This window comes from Tinamus guttatus, unplaced genomic scaffold, assembly GCF_059628265.1.
Source record: "Tinamus guttatus ecotype Peru unplaced genomic scaffold, ASM5962826v1 Tinamus_guttatus_pri_ptg000143l, whole genome shotgun sequence".
In the NCBI taxonomy this organism is placed as follows: domain Eukaryota; kingdom Metazoa; phylum Chordata; class Aves; order Tinamiformes; family Tinamidae; genus Tinamus; species Tinamus guttatus.
In genome coordinates this window covers 1,072,591-1,089,444 of record NW_028288677.1, presented here as the reverse complement: position 1 = coordinate 1,089,444, position 16,854 = coordinate 1,072,591, and the positions used below count along the sequence as shown (strand labels likewise).

The 16,854-nt window shown below is 60.3% G+C and overlaps 1 protein-coding gene across 1 annotated transcript; it reads left to right on the top strand.

Annotated features, from left to right (window-relative positions):
- Positions 1-11,172: 11,172 nt before the first annotated feature.
- On the top strand, positions 11,173-13,132 carry TMEM218 (transmembrane protein 218). The gene is made up of 4 exons (XM_088522056.1): positions 11,173-11,256; positions 11,479-11,594; positions 11,665-11,767; positions 12,992-13,132. Exons 1-4 carry the CDS (start codon positions 11,173-11,175, stop codon positions 13,124-13,126), a joined length of 438 nt encoding a protein of 145 aa, XP_088378182.1. The 3' UTR covers positions 13,127-13,132.
- Positions 13,133-16,854: the final 3,722 nt, after the last annotated feature.

Below are 16,854 nucleotides of genomic sequence, written 5' to 3'. Positions count from 1 at the left end.
TCCTAGGATCTCTGAGCACTTTTGGTGACCCTTTAGGTCACTTTTGTGCTCTGCTAATGCTGATTTTTGGGCCCGTGCTAGGATCTCGGCTCATTTTTGGTGCTCCTCTAAGGTCTTCGCTCATCTTGGGTGCCCAAGTAACACAGATTTGGGGGTTCCCGCTAGGATCTTCATTCATTTTGGGTGACCTCCTTGGGTCTTAGCTCATTTTTGGTGCTCCTCTAGGGTCTTCGCTCATCTTGGGTGCCCAAGTAACACAGATTTGGGGGTTCCCGCTAGGATCTTCATTCATTTTGGGTGACCTCCTTGGGTCTTAGCTCATTTTTGGTGCTCCTCTAGGGTCTTCGCTCATCTCGGGTGTCCAACTAACGCAGATTTGGGGGTTCCCGCTAAGATCTTCATTCATTTTTGGTGACCTCCTTGGGTTTTAGCTCATTTTTGGTGCTCCTCTAGGTTCTTCGCTCATTTTGGGTGTCCAACTAATGCAGATTTGGGGGTTCTCACTAGAATCTTTCCCCATTTTGGGTGACCCCCTTGGGTTTTAGCTCATTTTCGGTGCTCCTCTAGGGTCTTTGCTCCTTTTGGATGCCCTCCTGAGATCTTTGCTCAGTTTTGGAGGCCCTTCCAGCGGGAATTCGGGGATCCCTGCAAGGATCCGTGTTCCTTGGGCAGCCCGGAACGCAAGCGGCGCCGAATCCGCCTCGTACTTGGTTAATTGGACAAACCTAATGGGGGAAGGCACCGGCAAAAAAGGGTAATGGCCATCAGGCCGGCAATAAAGCAAAATTAACGGGCCGTGGGCAGAAATCATGTCCGCTTAATCCCAGCTTGGAAACCCTTAATAGAATAAGGCAATACGGACGGGGCTTCGCGCTTCCGACGCCGTTAATCACCCGCAAAACGGGCAGAATGGGAGAAATAACGGCGGGTTCGGGGCGGGTTTTTGACCCCCTTCCTCCATTCCCACCTTGGGAATGCGAAGGCAAAGCCAAGGGGATTTGGGATGCGACGGGAGCTGTAGGAAGCGCTCGGCCTCTGGATAGCGCCGGGAATACGTGGGTTTTCACCCCAAACACCAGCTCGCGGCCATTCCCAAAGAGGAAGGGGCCGGATTCCCGCCCGGGCGAGGAGAAGCCGGCATCCGTCGGGCCCAGGGACACAGGGATTTGTCCCGTTCCTCCGGCTCGCGCCGTTGGGACCATCCAGGGCTATTTTGAGCGCAGGCCGCGCCGGGGTAGCGTTTCACGACCCGCTCCGCGGTTTCGGGTGGCATCGGCCCGCGCTGCCCCCTAAAATAAAACGCCGGGAGAATAAGGATATTTTCCACGGGTTCCAGAAGGGAGTTTTCGCTTGGGAAATGCAGGCGCGCTGCCGATTTCGGAGCGTTTTCCCGATTTCGGAGCGTTTTCTTCGGGGATTTTGGCCAGCAACTGGGTTTTCCCGAGGTTTTTTCGCGGTGCGTCGCCGAGCGGAGCGGGATGGAGCCCAAAACTTGGAAATCGACGGATCCGAGCCCCAAATTTGGGAAAATCCTCGTTCAAAGGCAGCTTTCGCAGCTCCGACGTCCAGCGAGCAGCCTCACGGGCCGGGAAAAGCCCTTGGGAAAAGGATTCCTGACCTGACATCCCTGTTAATCGGCCTCGTCGTCTCGAAGCGCTCCGGCACACGGAGGCGATCCCGCAGGTCGGATTATTCCAGCGCGGCGTTCCTAAATCCTTAAGCTCGCGGGCCGGCTAAGACCCCTTTTATCTTTAAAATAAAATAAAACCATTAAAAAAGGAGCCACTGGAGAGTGGGACCACGCGGAAAACTCCCCCGTGCGAGGATTTTGCGTCGCCGCGGATGCGAACGGGCTGGAAATTCCCATTCCGAGTAAAAATTGGGAACGCTGGAGCGCCGGACGGGCAGCAGGAGCGGATCCGAAGGCTCCTTTTCCCGAAGGACGCGGGCGTTTCGCCAGGGGGTTTTCCATAGCATCCCGGCGCGAGGAAGACGGTCGGGAGGGGGATTTTCCGGAATGTTTTTCCCGCGGGAGGAGCGACCGGCCGGAGAGGCCCCAAAAAAGCAGGGATTTATAACCGGCGCTCGCATCCCCGGCCCCGGCGCTTAATTAAATTAGCACAAAGCCGGGTCTGTTGAGCCGGGCCGGCAAACAGGAAACAAAGGGTCGGATTCGGGCCGGCTCCATGAAGGGTGCTGTGTGCGCCGGGCTGGAGCGCGGCCAGGAGCCGGGAAAAGCCCCTTTGGAATGGGCATGGGATCCGGGGCTCCCGTTCGGAGCGTTTTGTGGGTTCTCCTCCCCGGGACTCGGCCGAGGGGTGTTTTTCTTCCCAGAGTATCCAGCGGGATTTTTGCAGCCGTTTGGAGAAACTGGGGCTTAAATGGGCCTCCTTGGGAAGAAACCCTAACGCTTTATAAATATATATATAAATATATATATAAATATATATACGCAGCTTGTAATTTTTGCTCAAGGAACCGCTCCGCAAAGCGCCCGGCGCGGTTCGGAAGCCGTTTTTCCTGCGGAGATGATGGGGAGGGATGAAAAGATCCCCCTTAAATCCCACTGGAAAAGGGGAAGGAGGGAGATGCCTACCTTGAGATAACCTTGGCCCTTCTCCCGGGCTCCATCCGAGCGGATTCGCAGCGGGAAAAGGGAGAGGAGAGGGGGAAAAGCTTCGCCCCGCGGAGCCGGGTTTGCAAGCGCCGCTAGAAGTTTTAATTATTAGCTCATTAAGCGAGCGGCAATTATCAGATTAACCTTTCCGCGGAATCGCTCCTCGGAGCCGCGGGATCACCCGGAGCCACGAGACGGGCGCCGCGGCCTCCCCGTCCCAGCGTTTCCCGCTCGGATCGGAGGTCGGAGCCGGCCTTTCCCTCGCCGATTTATTGCTCGGGAGGGCTAAAAACATCTAATCCACTCGGGAATAAATCAGCTTGGAATTGCTTCCCTAAACCTGGCCTTAGGAGAGCAAAGTAGTACCTAAAAGCAACATTTTAAAGGATTTTTCCCAAGCCCTGAAGTGCCTCCTCCAAGGAGGGCGAGGGATAACGCGCGGGATAAGACGGAGATAAAACCCCCGGAATGGGATGGGGCTTTCCGAAGGGATTAAAGGGAAGGTTTGGCCAAGTCGCACCCGACGCACGGGGCCGGAGCCGGGTTCGGAGCCGTCGGCATCGCGCAGGTGAAGCCCCAAATCCATCCATTCCGTTATCGTTTTCCGCTTCGTTTTAGGCGGCTTTTCCGGCCGGCTGCAAAACGCGGTTCAATTCGGAGCCGGGAACAACTTGGGAAAGCTGGAAGCGCCGCTGCTTCCATCGGAACGGGATCCCGTTGCCCAAAACGGAGGCGATTCGACCGGTTTCCTTCATCCACTGCAAAAAGCCTCTCCTTTTTCCAGAGCATCTCGGGCCCGCGGCGCCTACCTGGAGCGCGGGGAGAAGTCGGGATATTCCTCAACACGGAGCAAATCCCGCCGGAGCGACGCTGCCGAAGGGGGGATTTGAGGAGGAGGGATCCGGAGCGGCTCCCGATCCCGCCGGCACCGGCAGCCGCTCTCCTCCTCCCCGGCAGAAGCGGCAAAGCGGGAACAGGCACTAAAAAAACATGGATATAATCAGCGAGCCGGAGCCAAGGCCAAATTCTCCTCTTATTTACACAGCTGCAAAGCGCCGCCCGAGCCGGACTCGCTCCAGATTTACAGCCGCGGGGTCGGTCCCCAAGGAGGGCGAGGGGGGGGTTATCCAGCTTCGCCGCCGGTTTTCCGAGCTGGGATCGCCCGGAGCCGGCGCCGGATCGGAGCGCGGGCTCCCCTTCCCGCCGTCCCCTTCGTTGTGGTGGTTGGAGATGGATTTTTAAGGACGCCGTGAGAGGGTTTTGTTTTTGTTCCTAATTTGTTGTATCCTAACGGGATTCCCATCCCGATCCTCCGTAGGGGGGAAACCTGCTCCGTGCGTGAAGCTCCCTCAGGAATGGGAGCGGAGAGAGGCGCAAAACGGCGCAAATTCCTCGGAACATCACGGGCAACCAAAGAGTTGGGGCTGCTCCGGTTTTCCAAGGAGGATAAGACGGCATAAATCCTAAAATCCAGCTGTTCTATCCCAAAAACCTCCCAGCGGTCCTTTCTCCTCTCCTCCTGAGGGACCTGATCCAAAGGGGATCAGGATTTTGCAGGGACAAAACGTCACGCCGCAACCTTCCTATCCAAGACGGCATCCGTTGGGCTTCCCGGAGACTTCCCAGTTCAGGGATTAATCCAAAGGGCGGTTTTCCCAAGGCGTCTCTCAGGAGCAGCCTTTTTACCAGCAAATCCTCGGCAGCGGCGATGGAAATAGAGGAAAATTGGCAGCGGGGCCATTAGCTTCCCGGGGTGGCCGACGGAGAGGCGAGGATTAACCGGAGCGTCGGGATCATCCGCAGAGCGGCTCCGGAAGCGGGAAGAGCCGGTTGGCTTTGCCGCAGGATTTGTCCAGGGAAAAGGAGCTCGGGCGTCCGAGCGGCGTCTCCCATCCCATTCCCGGATTGCGGAGCCGCATGGAGAGCGGGAGAGAAAAGCGGGATCGCGGCGAGGATTCCGCACGGAGCCGCTGCGTGTCCCTCCGAGGGAAAAGGAGCGGATCCGGCGTCTCCGCGGAGCGGAAAAGGAGCGGATCCGGCGTCTTACCTCCCTGCAACACGGGCCGGGTCCGGATCCGCGTTCGGAATTAGCCTCGCCGGGAATCGGCCTCCGTCTCAATTAACTTTTGCCCCCTAATGAAGGAATCTCAGCACGGGGAGTTAAACACACGGCGAGAAGAGGAGAAACCCCGGAGCAAACGGAGCCAAAAAAACGGCCCCGCAACGGCCAGGCCGGGCCCTTCCGCCTCTTCCCACCGCAATTTTTCAAGGAAAGACCCAAAAAGCCCCGTTCCGCCCTCATTCCTACCTTCCCCCCCGTATCCCTTCTCGCTCCGGCCCGGCAGACAGCTGCCCCCGCGTTCCAGCCAAAAATAATACGGGCCCGGAGCCGCTCGCAGGAGCCTTAATCTAATCTCCGCGGCTTCGGTTTGCAAATAGCCGGCTCCGCGCGGAGGGTTTCCCGTTACACGGAGGGTTTTTTTGGCCGGCGCCAAAAATAAAGGTCCTTCGGAGGAGCTCGGCGGGAAAAGGGGGGGAAAAAGCGGCTCCCGAAAACAAAGAGGCACCGGGAAAGGGGCCGAGCGGGTCCTGGGTTAAGGAATGGCGGGTTTCTGCGGATCGGCGCCCTGAAAAAGAGCGTTTTCGGCGCCGGTTTTGGCAGCCCCGAGGGCAAAGGTGAAGGCGGCAACGCGGTGCCGGGAAGACGCATCCCGATGGAGGGAGCTCGGCGCGGGGCGGACGGCTCCGGATGATGGTTGGAGCGGGCAGAGGGCATCGGAGGGGCCGGAGGGCGTTGCAACGGGCAGGAGGGCGTTGCAACGGGCAGGAGAGGGTTGCAACGGGCAGGAGAGGGTTGCAAGATGCCAGAGAGGATGCAATGGGCAGCAGGGCATTGCAACGTGTGATAGAAGGTTGCGAGGAGCAGGAAAGGGTTGCCATGGGCAGGAGGGCATTGCAAGATGCCAGAGAGGATTGCAACGGGCAGCAGGGCATTGCAACGGGCAGCAGGGCATTGCAAGATGCCAGAGAGGATTGCAACGGGCAGGAGAGGGTTGCAACGGGCAGGAGAGGATGCAATGGGCAGGAGGGCATTGCAAGATGCCAGAGAGGATTGCAACGGGCAGCAGGGCATTGCAACGGGCAGGAGAGGGTTGCAATGGGCAGCCGGGCATTGCAATGGGCAGGAGGGCATTGCAAGATGCCAGAGAAGATTGCAATGGGTAGCAAGGCATTTCAACGGGCAGGAGAAGGTTGCAACGGGCAGGAGAGGGTTGCAAGATGCCAGAGAAGATTGCAACGGGCAGCAGGGCGTTGCAACGGGCAGGAGAGGGTTGCAATGGGCAGGAGGGCATTGCAAGATGCCAGAGAGGATTGCAACGGGCAGCAGGGCATTGCAACGGGCAGGAGAGGGTTGCAACAAGCAGCAGGGCATTGCAACGGGCAGCAGGGCATTGCAAGATGCCAGAGAGGATTGCAACGGGCAGCAGGGCATTGCAACGGGCAGGAGAAGGTTGCAACGGGCAGGAGAGGGTTGCAAGATGCCAGAGGGCATTGCAACGGGCAGCAGGGCACTGCAAGATGCCAGAGAGGATTGCAACGGGCAGCAGGGCATTGCAACGGGCAGGAGAGGGTTGCAATGGGCAGGAGAGGGTTGCAACGGGCAGTTGAGGGTTGCAACGGGCAGGAGGGCCACGAGGTGCTGGGAAGGGCTGCGAGGGCTCCGCGGGCACCACGAGGGCTCGCGGGCGGCCGGGGGGTGTCGCGACGGGCTGCAAAGGGTCGCGACGGGCCCGGAAGGCACCGCGACCTGCGAGGAGGGGCCCCACGGGCAGGAGGGCACTGAGAACGGCAAGAGGGCGTTGAGAACGAGAGCAGGGCACTGCAAACGGCAGGAGGGCACTGCAAACGGCAGGAGGGCACTGCAAACGGCAGGAGGGCATTGCAAACGGCGCAGAGCTCCGCTAACGGCGGCAGGGCGCCGCAGACGGCAAGAGGGCACCGCAAACGGCGGCGGGGCACTGCAAACGGCCGCCGGGCATTGCAAACGGCAGGAGGGCACCGCAAACGGCGGCCGGGCATTGCAAACGGCAGGAGGGCACCGCAAAAGGCAGGAGGGCACCGCAAACGGCAGGAGGGCACCGCAAACGGCAGGAGGGCACCGCAAACGGCAGGAGGGCACCGCAAACGCCGGCCGGGCACCGCACCGGGCTGCACCCGCGGCCCCCGGTGGACACCGGCACGCGGGCACCGCAAGCGGCTGCAGGGGGGCGCCGCGGCGGGACACGGCGCCCGTTAACGGCAAGTTACTTCCCGCCGCGGCGACACGGAGGGGACGGAACCGGGTCGGGGTTGGGGGGGGGGGGGACCCGCCGCCGCCGCCGCACGTGCCCCGGCGGCCCCGGCCGCTTTGTCCGCGCCGCGGCTCCGCCCGCGCCCGCGCCGCCGCCCCGAGCGCCGGCCCCTACCTGCCGCCAGCGCCGGCCGCCGCCGCCGGGAACGCCGCGAACGCCGGGAACGCCGGGAACGTCGCCAACGCCGCCAACGCCGCCGCCAACGCCGCGCGCGCCCCGGCCCCGCCGCCGCCGCCGCCAACGGTGACGCCGCCCCCGCCCCCCGCCCCGCGCCCCCGCCCCCCGCCGCGCGCCCCGCCCCCCCCCCCCGCGCCGCCGCCGCTGCCGCCGCGCGCCCCCTGCCGGCCCCAACGGCCCCAACGGCCGCAACGGCCGCAACGGCCCCGAGCGCCGCCGGGGCCTCCAGTGCCCCCAACTGTCCCCGGGTTCCCCCAGTGCCCCCAACTGTCCCCAGGTCCCCTCAGTGCCCCCAAATGTCCCTCACTCCCCTCAGTGTCCTCAAGTGCCACCGGGTCCCCGCAGTGTCCCCAACTGTCCCCGGGTCCCTTCAGTGCCCCCGAGCGCCACCGGGGCCCCACAGTGCCCCCAACTGTCCCCGGGTCCCCACAGTGCCCCCAGCTGTCCCGGGTCCCCTCAGTGTCCCCAAATGTCCCTCACTCCCCTCAGTGTCCCCAAGTGCCACCGGCTCCCCGCAGTGTCCCCAACTGTTCCCCGGTCCCCTCAGTGCCGCCAAGTGACACCGGGTCCCCTCAGTGTCCCCAGGTGCCACCAGGGCCCCACAGTGCCCGCAACTGTCCCCAGGTGCCGTCAGGGCCCTCAACTGTCCCCGAGTCCCCTCAGTGTCCCCAAATGTCCCTCACTTCCCTCAGTGTCCCCAAGTGCCATGGGGTCCCCTCTGTGCCCCCAACTGTCCCCGGGTCCCCACAGTGTCCCCAAGTGACACTGGGTCCGCTCAGTGTCCCCAAGCACCACTCACTCCCCTCAGTGCCCCCAAGTGACACTGGGTTGCCCCAGTGTCCCCAAGCGCCACTCTATCCCCTCAGTGTCCCCAGGTGCCATTATGTCCCCTCAGGGTCCCCAGGAGCCCCTGGGTCCCCTCAGTGCTCCCAAGTGCCACCAGGTCCCCTCAGTGCCTGCAAGTGACACTGGGTCCCCTCACCGTCCCCAAGTGCCACCAGGTCCCCTCATTGTCCCCAAGTGCCACCGGGTCCCCTCAGTGCCTGCAAGCGACACTGGGTTCCCTCAGCGTCCCCAGATGACACCGGGTCCCCTCAGTGTCCCCAAGCACCGCTCAAACCCCACAGTGTTTCTGGGAGCCCCCGGGGACCCTCAGTGCCCCAAGTGACACTGGGTCCCCTCAGGGTCCCCAGGAGCCCCCGGGTCCCCTCCGTGCCCCCAACTGTCCCTGGGTCCCCTCAGTGCCCCCAAGTGACACCAAGTCCCCTCAGTGTCCCCAAGTGACACTAGGTCCCATCAGTGTCCCCGGTCATCACTGAGCCCCCACAGTGCCCCCAAGTGTCCCTCAGTCCCCTCAGTGCCCTCAAGTGACACTAGGTCCCCTCACTGTCCCCACGTGCCACTCACTCCCCTCAGTGTCCCCAAGTGCCACCGGGTCCCCTCAGTGCCCCCCATTTCCTCCCCAGACCCCCCTGAGGCGCCATTTTCCCTCATTACCTATAAGGGGGGCCTATAGGGTCCCCTATAGGGTCACGCCTGCATTGGGAAGGGCAAAACCAAGCACTTTTCCCCTCTTTTCCTGGGATAAAAACCTGGATGCCACAAGGCATCACCATAAATCCCAGGAATTTCGCTCCCTTTCGTCGCGTCACCGTCACCAACCCCATCCCGAGCGACTTCCAGTGAGATTCCGAGTCCATTTTAGGCCTTTAACAGCAGCCAGGATATTGTTAGATATATCAATAATTGATACAGATTTTCCATATTAATAACGGATCCATATTAATAATACGAATTACGAATACGGATTTAAAATATATATTAATTATACGCATTATGATACAAGGGGATGATTAACAAGGGGAAAAGCCAAAGGCCTGAATAAATAAACACTAATATTAACCGGCAAGCGGAGGGGGGAGAAACCGGGAAGATGGTCACAACTCCTTAACGATGCAAATTGGGAAGCAGCCACCGGAGCCGGCGCGTTCCTGCCCTTCGGAAGCGGCAGGATTCGGCTGCCGCTTGTTTTATTTAGCAGCCGATAAACCCTGAATTTTGAGCCGGTTTCCGTGCCGGGGCGGGCGTCGTTTTGGACGGCAGCTGGAATTATAACTGCGGAATTGGCCTGGATTCGGGTTTTTCCCTTTTTTTATTATTATTATCCATCGGCAATTAAAAAAACACCCGCTTGGCGCAGCCTACGGTCCCCAAAAAGCAGGTGACATCCATCCTGGCATCATCCATACGCAACCAGACGAGTCCCTGGACGCCCTTCCCGCCAAAGCCCACGGGATGCGAAAATCCGACGCTTAATTCCCGGTGCCGTTTAATTCCCGGATGCGAAAGGCGGGCGGAAAAAGCGGATTTTAGCGGCCATGAATTTCCAAGGAAGCTCCCGGGAGCTGCACGGCCGCAGCCGATCCAACAGGGCAGGAAATTAAATTAGAAAAGCGACGGCATCGATTTTGAGCTGCCGCCCGGGCAGGGGAGGGAAAAACGGAGGGAAAAAAAAAAATAATCCATGTTTGTTAAACGCAACAAGGTGCTGCAAAACAGCGGAGGATAAAATTGTAATTAAAACTACAAGGCGGCTTGGCACCTGGTTGGAAATCCTTGGGATGCAGCAGGAGCTGGTTTTAACCCCCTAGGGAAGCCGGGATGGCTCCGGATAACGAAGCCGCCTCTTTTCCGCCTCTTCCCATGGCCACGGAGCCAAAGGGAGCTCGGCTCCGGTCACCGGCCCTTCCCAAGAAGCGGCCATTATCCATGGCTAAATTGCGCTGGAATTGCTATGGATTAACATATTACGGGCGCATTAAAGTCTAACGAGCGGCCGGTGATTAATGCCATTAGGGGGAATACCGAAAGAACTAATGATGATTAGCCACTTAATTTTAAGTGGCGAGAGCTTCGTTATGGATCGCTCCTCCGCTTGCCGACCGCGCTCCGAGACGGAGCGGGAACGCAGAGCTGGACCACAAAACGCTTCTGCACGGATTTATTTCACTTTTGCCGGATTTATTTCACCGTTCGGCCCCGTTCTATCCCTTTCCCTCTGATTCATCCGCTTGGTCCTTTATTTTTTCCTATAATCCAGTGTTTTACGATGCCGGGATGAGGCTCAGGCTGGGCCTGAGCTCGGAAAACAGTCGGCACAAAGCGCTCCGAATCCTGGTGGGAATAAAGACAGTCAATACGAGCTCAAATCCTCTTGTGATACATCCCAAAGGCCACGTTTTCCCAGGAAAATTGCCCCCCAAGCACCCCCAGAGACTATGAGTGGATGTTTTTGGTGCATTTTCCCCCAAAAAGGGCTTCTTCTCCCATTTTTCCTCATCTGCGGTGGGATTTGTTCCATGCGAAGTCCCACATCCTCCTTCCCTGCTATTACCATCGATTTCCGCCACGAGCCAGAGCAAGATCATAGGAAAGGGCTTCCCGACCTTCCGATTTTATTGGAAACCTCCTCTCCTTCCTTCTCCAGGGCCCGGGAATCCGGAGGAGGCCGGCGGCACCTCTTCCGTCGCGGGGATTTAAATATCCCGTGTTTGGGGCCGCCACCGGCCCCGTTCCAGGGGTATTTTTAGTGCGTAACCGGATCCCTCGGTGCCTTCGCTCCGCGTTTTTCCAAGCTCCCGGCGGCTTCCCGCACCTGTCCCGGGTTGTATTTAGCTCCATGGATCCGACGGGAGCGCGGTCCGAGCGCCCGGGGCACCCCAATTTTGCCCCCCCAGTTGCTTTATAACAACTTTTAATATTAATTCTTCTTCTCTCTCTTCCTCCAGGTCATTCTGCACCATGCCGGCGCCGCGAACTGCTTGGGGCATGGATCCCAATGGGAGCAAGCGGAATTCCCTCTCCGATCCTTCCCAAGGAGCATCGTCTACTTCTGCACCCTGCTTTCCCATTTGTTATTCTCCCGTTTCCCAATGATAAAATCCCTGGAAATCGCCCGCACGCAGCTCCCGGATTTCCGGCAGGCCTGGAAAACAGCAATTTAAGGCCATTCCCGGCTTACGCTCCATGAAATTAGTCCCGGTGAGCCGCAAATTTCCTGCTAATAACAAGATTCGGCAATTCCCCTTGGAGCGGGGCAACGCGGACCCGGTAACACCCGCAACGGCGCGCGGGGAATTTCCACATCGGCGCCGTTATCCCGTTCGGAACGGCGGGAGAGGGGCCGGGATGAGCGCGCCACGAGCACGTGCGGCGCGGGAAACAACCCCAGGCTCCGCCCCCCCGCCTTCCCCGCGGCCAATGGGGAGCGGCGGGCGGGCCGGCGGGCGGCGCTGATTGGCTCCGCCGCTTCCGGCGCGGCGCGGTTGCTAGGGGGAAGCGGCGCGCGCGCGCATGGCCGCCGGGCCCGGCGTGGCGGCGCTCGCGCTGCTCTGGGCCCTGGCGCTGCTGCTCTGCCTGGCGCTGGCCCGCGCGCCCGGCCCGGCCCGGTGAGCGGCACCGGTACCGACGGGGCGGGCCGGGACGCGGCGCCGGTGCTGAGGCCGCCTCTGCCCGCAGGCTGGCGGCGCCGCTGGTGCCGCTGGGCGCCGCGCTGCTCAGCGCCGCGCTGCTGCTGTTCCCGCGCGAGGGCGAGCGGCCCGCGCCGCCCGGGGACGCGCAGGTGACGCGGGGAGGGACCCGGGGACACCCGGGGGCGGGCGGGAGGTCCCTGAGGGTAAAGGGGGCGGGGGGGACCACGGGGAGGTCCCTAAGGGTAAAGGTGGGGGGGACACGTTACCTCAGGGAGGTCCCAATGGGCCTGGGTTGTGGGGGGGGGGGGCGTTACCTTAAGGGCCCCGGGGGGGTGGGGGGTGACAAGTTGTCTTGGGGGGTCCCTAAAGGTCACAGGGGGGGGACATGTTACCTCAGGGAGGTCCCCGTGGTCACGGGGGGGACCCCGTTACCTCAGGGAGGTCCCTGTGGTCACGGGGGGGACCTGTTACCTCAGGGAGGTCCCCGTGGTCACAGGGGGGACCCGTTACCCCAGGGAGGTCCCCATGGTCACGGGGGGGGGACCCGTTACCTCAGGGAGGTCCCCATGGTCACAGGGGGGGACCTGTTACCTCAGGGAGGTCCCCGTGGTCAGAGGGGGGACCCCGTTACCCCAGGAAGGTCCCCGTGGTCAGGGGGGGGACCCCGTTACCTCAGGGAGGTCCCTGTGGTCACGGGGGGGACCCCGTTACCCCAGGAAGGTCCCCGTGGTCACAGGGGGGACCCTGTTACCCCAGGGAGGCCCCAATGGTCCCAGGGGGGACCCCGTTACCCCAGGGAGGTCCCCATGGTCACGGTGGGGACCCGTTACCCCAGGGAGGTCCCCATGGTCACAGGGGGGGACCCGTTACCTCAGGAAGGTCCCCATGGTCACGGTGGGGACCTGTTACCCCAGGAAGGTCCCCATGGTCACGGGGGGGGACCCCGTTACCCCAGGGAGGTCCCCGTGGTCACAGGGGGGACCTGTTACCCCAGGGAGGTCCCCGTGGTCACGGAGGGGACCCGTTACCTCAGGGAGGTCCCCATGGTCACGGGGGGGGACCCGTTACCCCAAAGGGGTCCCCGTGGTCACGGGGGGGGACCCGTTACCCCAGGAAGGTCCCCATGGTCACAGGGGGCACCCGTTACCCCAGGAAGGCCCCAGTGGTGCCCAAGGATGTCCCCAACAGCCGCCCCGAGGCCCAAGTGACGGCCCCGGCCCCTCCAGGACGTCCCCAGGCGCCCCCAGGGCCCCGGCTCTGCCCTCGGGGACATCCTGCAGCCACCGGGGGGCGCCCGGCGCCCGATCCATGAGCATTCCCGGCGGGATTCGCCTCCCATCCCGCGGCGCCCGTGTGTCCCCCTTTCCCCGCAGATCATCGACACCTTCTTCATCGGCCGCTACGTCCTCCTCGCCGTCCTCGGCCTCCTCTTCCTCGGCAGCCTCTTCCTCATCCTGGTTTACCACGTCGCCGAGCCCGTGTACGCCAAGCCGCTCCGTCCGGGATAACGGCAGCATTCCCCCGGGAATATCCGCCGGGAATCTTTTCCCGAGGGATTTGTGGCCCTTTCCAGGAGCCGGAGGGGGACAAGGCAGCGCATTGGAGATGGGGTAAATATCTAGGAATTCCGGTGCCTCTCCCGGGAATAGAAGCCCGGGATGCGAAGGATTTCCAGGATGGGATTGCAGTGGCTCCAGGTGGCGGCCAGCTGCGGAGCACCACGCTGGATGGGATTGTTTTAACTAAAAACAGCAAAAAAAAATCCGGGAGATGCCAAAGATCTTTAAAAAAAGGGAATTAAAGGTATTAAATTGGGGTTGGTTTTGGTTAATGTTCTCTCTAGCCCCTTCTGAGCTCTTTAATAATTCCCAGCAACTGAAGGGATTTTCTTTTCCCCCCGTTTGGCAGCGGGCTAAGTCCTTGGGAAGAGGAAATCCAATAAACCAGGAGGGCGAACGGGAGCCTCGGCTAAATCCGAATTCTTCCGTGTCCCTTTTCCCACCAAGGCAGGAGGCAAGAGCTCCGCGCGCCGCAAAAGGGTCTCCTTAACCTCCCTCTTTCCTGGATGCAGGAGAAAGGAAATCCAGCGCCTTCCTTGTGCTCTGCTGGATTTCATGAGCCCGGCGGATCCGCACGGATTGGTTTGTTATCCCTCCTTTTTCATGTAAGCTTAAGGCTAATAAAACTCTCCGAGAAACCCCTGGCTCAGCCTCGATTTATTCTCCGGTCGCGGCATCTTTTGGAGCTCAATATTGATTTTTCCTGCTTTTTTCCCCCTATTTCTTCCCCCTCTTTTAGAGCTTTGGCCCAAAACGTCCACCTCTTCCGAGCCCTCTCCCACAAATCCCAAACCCCGCGGCTGGGACGTCAAGGCTGGATCAACTGCAGCTCCCAGGCTTAAAAAGCTGCAGGAAAAAACAGCATTTTTCCAGAGGAAAAAGAAACGTGAGTAGCCTTCAAAAACTAAACACTTCCCTCTGTGCAAGGGGGCTTTCCAGGCAGGGCATTTTCCGCCATGGAAAAATGAGCATGGCAAGGAATAACGGTGTCAAGGAATCGGAATGAAGCAATTCCACTTTCCAACCGGCCCCGGACGGCGGCTTTTTCGTTGTTAATTCAAGGAAAAAGCGGCAAGTTGAGCGGTTTGGGGTTAAATCCGCAACCTTTAGTCGCCGCCAAAGACGGATGAGGGGTCGGATGCATCCCGGCGTCGCTCCGGCAGCGAAATCCCATGGGGAATTAAGCACTAATTGGCAGAAAAGGCACCAAATCCCCCTCCCCGAATTGGCCCCTCTCCGAAACACCTGCAAACCCAGCGAGGAAGCAGCAACTCGACCCCTTTAATTAGCTGCCTTTAATTAGCCTGCCGGGAGAAGCAGCCATGGAAAGGGCCTCCGAAGCTGGGGAATTGCCCCAGACACACCTGGTTTTTCTTGGAAAACGGGGCAAAAAAAACCATCTCCCAAATCCCCCTCAGGAAAGTGCTAAACAAGGATTTTTTCCTGTTTTTTTTACGGAATAAAATCAGGCAAAAGTCCTGGGAGGCTTTTCCCTGCTTCCCCATCTGACCTGGGAAATGGCAGCGATGTCAGGGATCGTTTTTTGGCGCTCGGAGCCCCTTTTTTTGGGAGCCCTGTTGGAAAAGCGGCGCCGGAGCCGGCGGCCGAGTCGCTTCTCGGCCCTTGCCAAAAGTGTGAGTCATTCCCGGCCCGGAAAAACTGATACGTTAAAAGCCGGGGCGGGAGGTGGAAAGGAAAACGAAAAGAGAGAAGGAAAATGGGATTTGCTCATGCAAGGAGCTCCCGCCGGCATCAAATCTCCCAGGATTTTGGCTTTAAAACTGTGTTTTGGGCCCCCCGTCTTCCTCTAAAAGAGGAAGAATCCCCCCTCCTGCGGCAAAATGTTGGGATTTGCACCATTGCCGGAGCCCGGGCCGTTGGGTTTGCTCCAACAGCATTTTCTTCCCTTAGGAAAGGGGGGGAAAATGGGCATTTTGGCTGTTTTTCGGCTCATTTGCTTCCCGGCTTGGGCTCCTCGGAGGCGCCGGCAAGCCGAGCCGTAAAAACAGCCCTTGGCACCGGCGGGGAATCCTCGGACCGCTGGAAAAATAACCCGGGAAGGCACCCCCCGCCGGCCGCACATCTGGCCGCACATCTGGCCCGGCCGGGAGGGCGCGCGGGAGCTCGCGGCGCCCTTAATTAGCGGGCGCCAAACGAAGGAGCGGCGGGAGCCGAGCGCCTTTTTTTTTAATATTAAATAAAAAGAGGTCGGTGGCTGGGAAGGAGCCCGGAAAAAGGGGCTCCCCGCCGCTCCCGCCGCCGCCGTCGTCCTTCCCGATCCCGACGGGATGGGGTCGTGTCCGCCGCCCGCTCCGAGGGGCGGAAGGTGAGCGCTCCCGGCGCCGGGAATGTCACAGCTCGGAGAACCTGCGGGCAGAGGAGCGCGCGGATGAGCCGGCCCCGCGCGCTCCGAGGATGCCGCCGCCGGGATAGCGGGATACGGCCGGGAACGGGAGCCGCTGGCTTCCCAACTCGGAAGAAACGATGAATCCCTGTGGCCCGGAGCGTCTTCCCACACCGAGCCAGAGCCGCCACCAGCAGCCCCTCCACCGGCAGCCGGAAAAAGAGGAGCCCAGGGCCCCACTTACCGTCCCGGAAAACCCGGAAAACGGCTCTTTTTACCTGCAAACACAATCGAGATGTAACAGACCGAGCTTTGGTGGGAGGGGGGGATCCCGGAGCTCAGCGCTCCGGGTGGGAATCCCATCCGGATTGACGTGCTCGGTGCAATTGGAAGCGGTGCCGATTGGGAGCTGGGTGAGTTGTGAGGAGCGTCGATTGAGCGAGGCTCGGTGGGAATCAATCAACGGATTGGGAAAAACGTGTGGTTTTTGCCATTCCTTTCCCCATAACATGTGCTTTTTGCCATTCCCTTCCCAAAAACACATGTGTTTTGCCTCACTCCCTTCCCCAAAACGTGTGTTTCCTCACTCCCTTCCCTAACACATGGGTTTCCTCACTCCCTTCCCAAAAACACGTGGTTTTGCCTCACTCCCTTCCCCAAAACACGTGTTTTGCCTCACTCCCTTCCCAAAAACACGTGTTTTCTCACTCCCTTCCCTAAAACACGTGTGTTTTCTCACTCCCTTCCCTAAAACACGTGTGTTTTCTCACTCCCTTCCCTAAAACACGTGTGTTTTCTCACTCTCTTCCCTAAGACACATGTGATTCCTCACTCCCTTCCCAAAAACCTGTGTCTTTCCTCACTCCCTTCCCAAAAACACGTGTTTCCTCACTCCCTTCCCTAAAACCCGTGTCTTTCCTCACTCCCTTCCCTAAAACACGTGCGTTTCCTCACTCCCTTCCCAAAAAAACGTGTTTTCTCACTCCCTTCCCCAAAACACACATTTTGCCTCACTCCCTCCCCCAAACCCCATGTTTTTCCCTCATCCCGTCCCCTTCCCCTCCGATTTCTGGCTGCGGGAAGCTCGCGCGCCTCAATCTCTCTCCGGGCCCCGGAATCACGGAGGCGCCGGAGGCCGCGGGGCCGCGCGCCCCGGCCGTACTCACGGCCTGGCTACGGGCCGGCCAGCGCCGCCTCGGTGAGCTGCACGCTGGAGCTACGGGAGAGCCATGTCCACCTCGGCCTTCCTGCCATGTCCACCTCATCCTTCCTGCCATATCCACCTCGGCCTTCCTGCCATGTCCCACCTCATCCTTCCCGCCATGTCCACCTC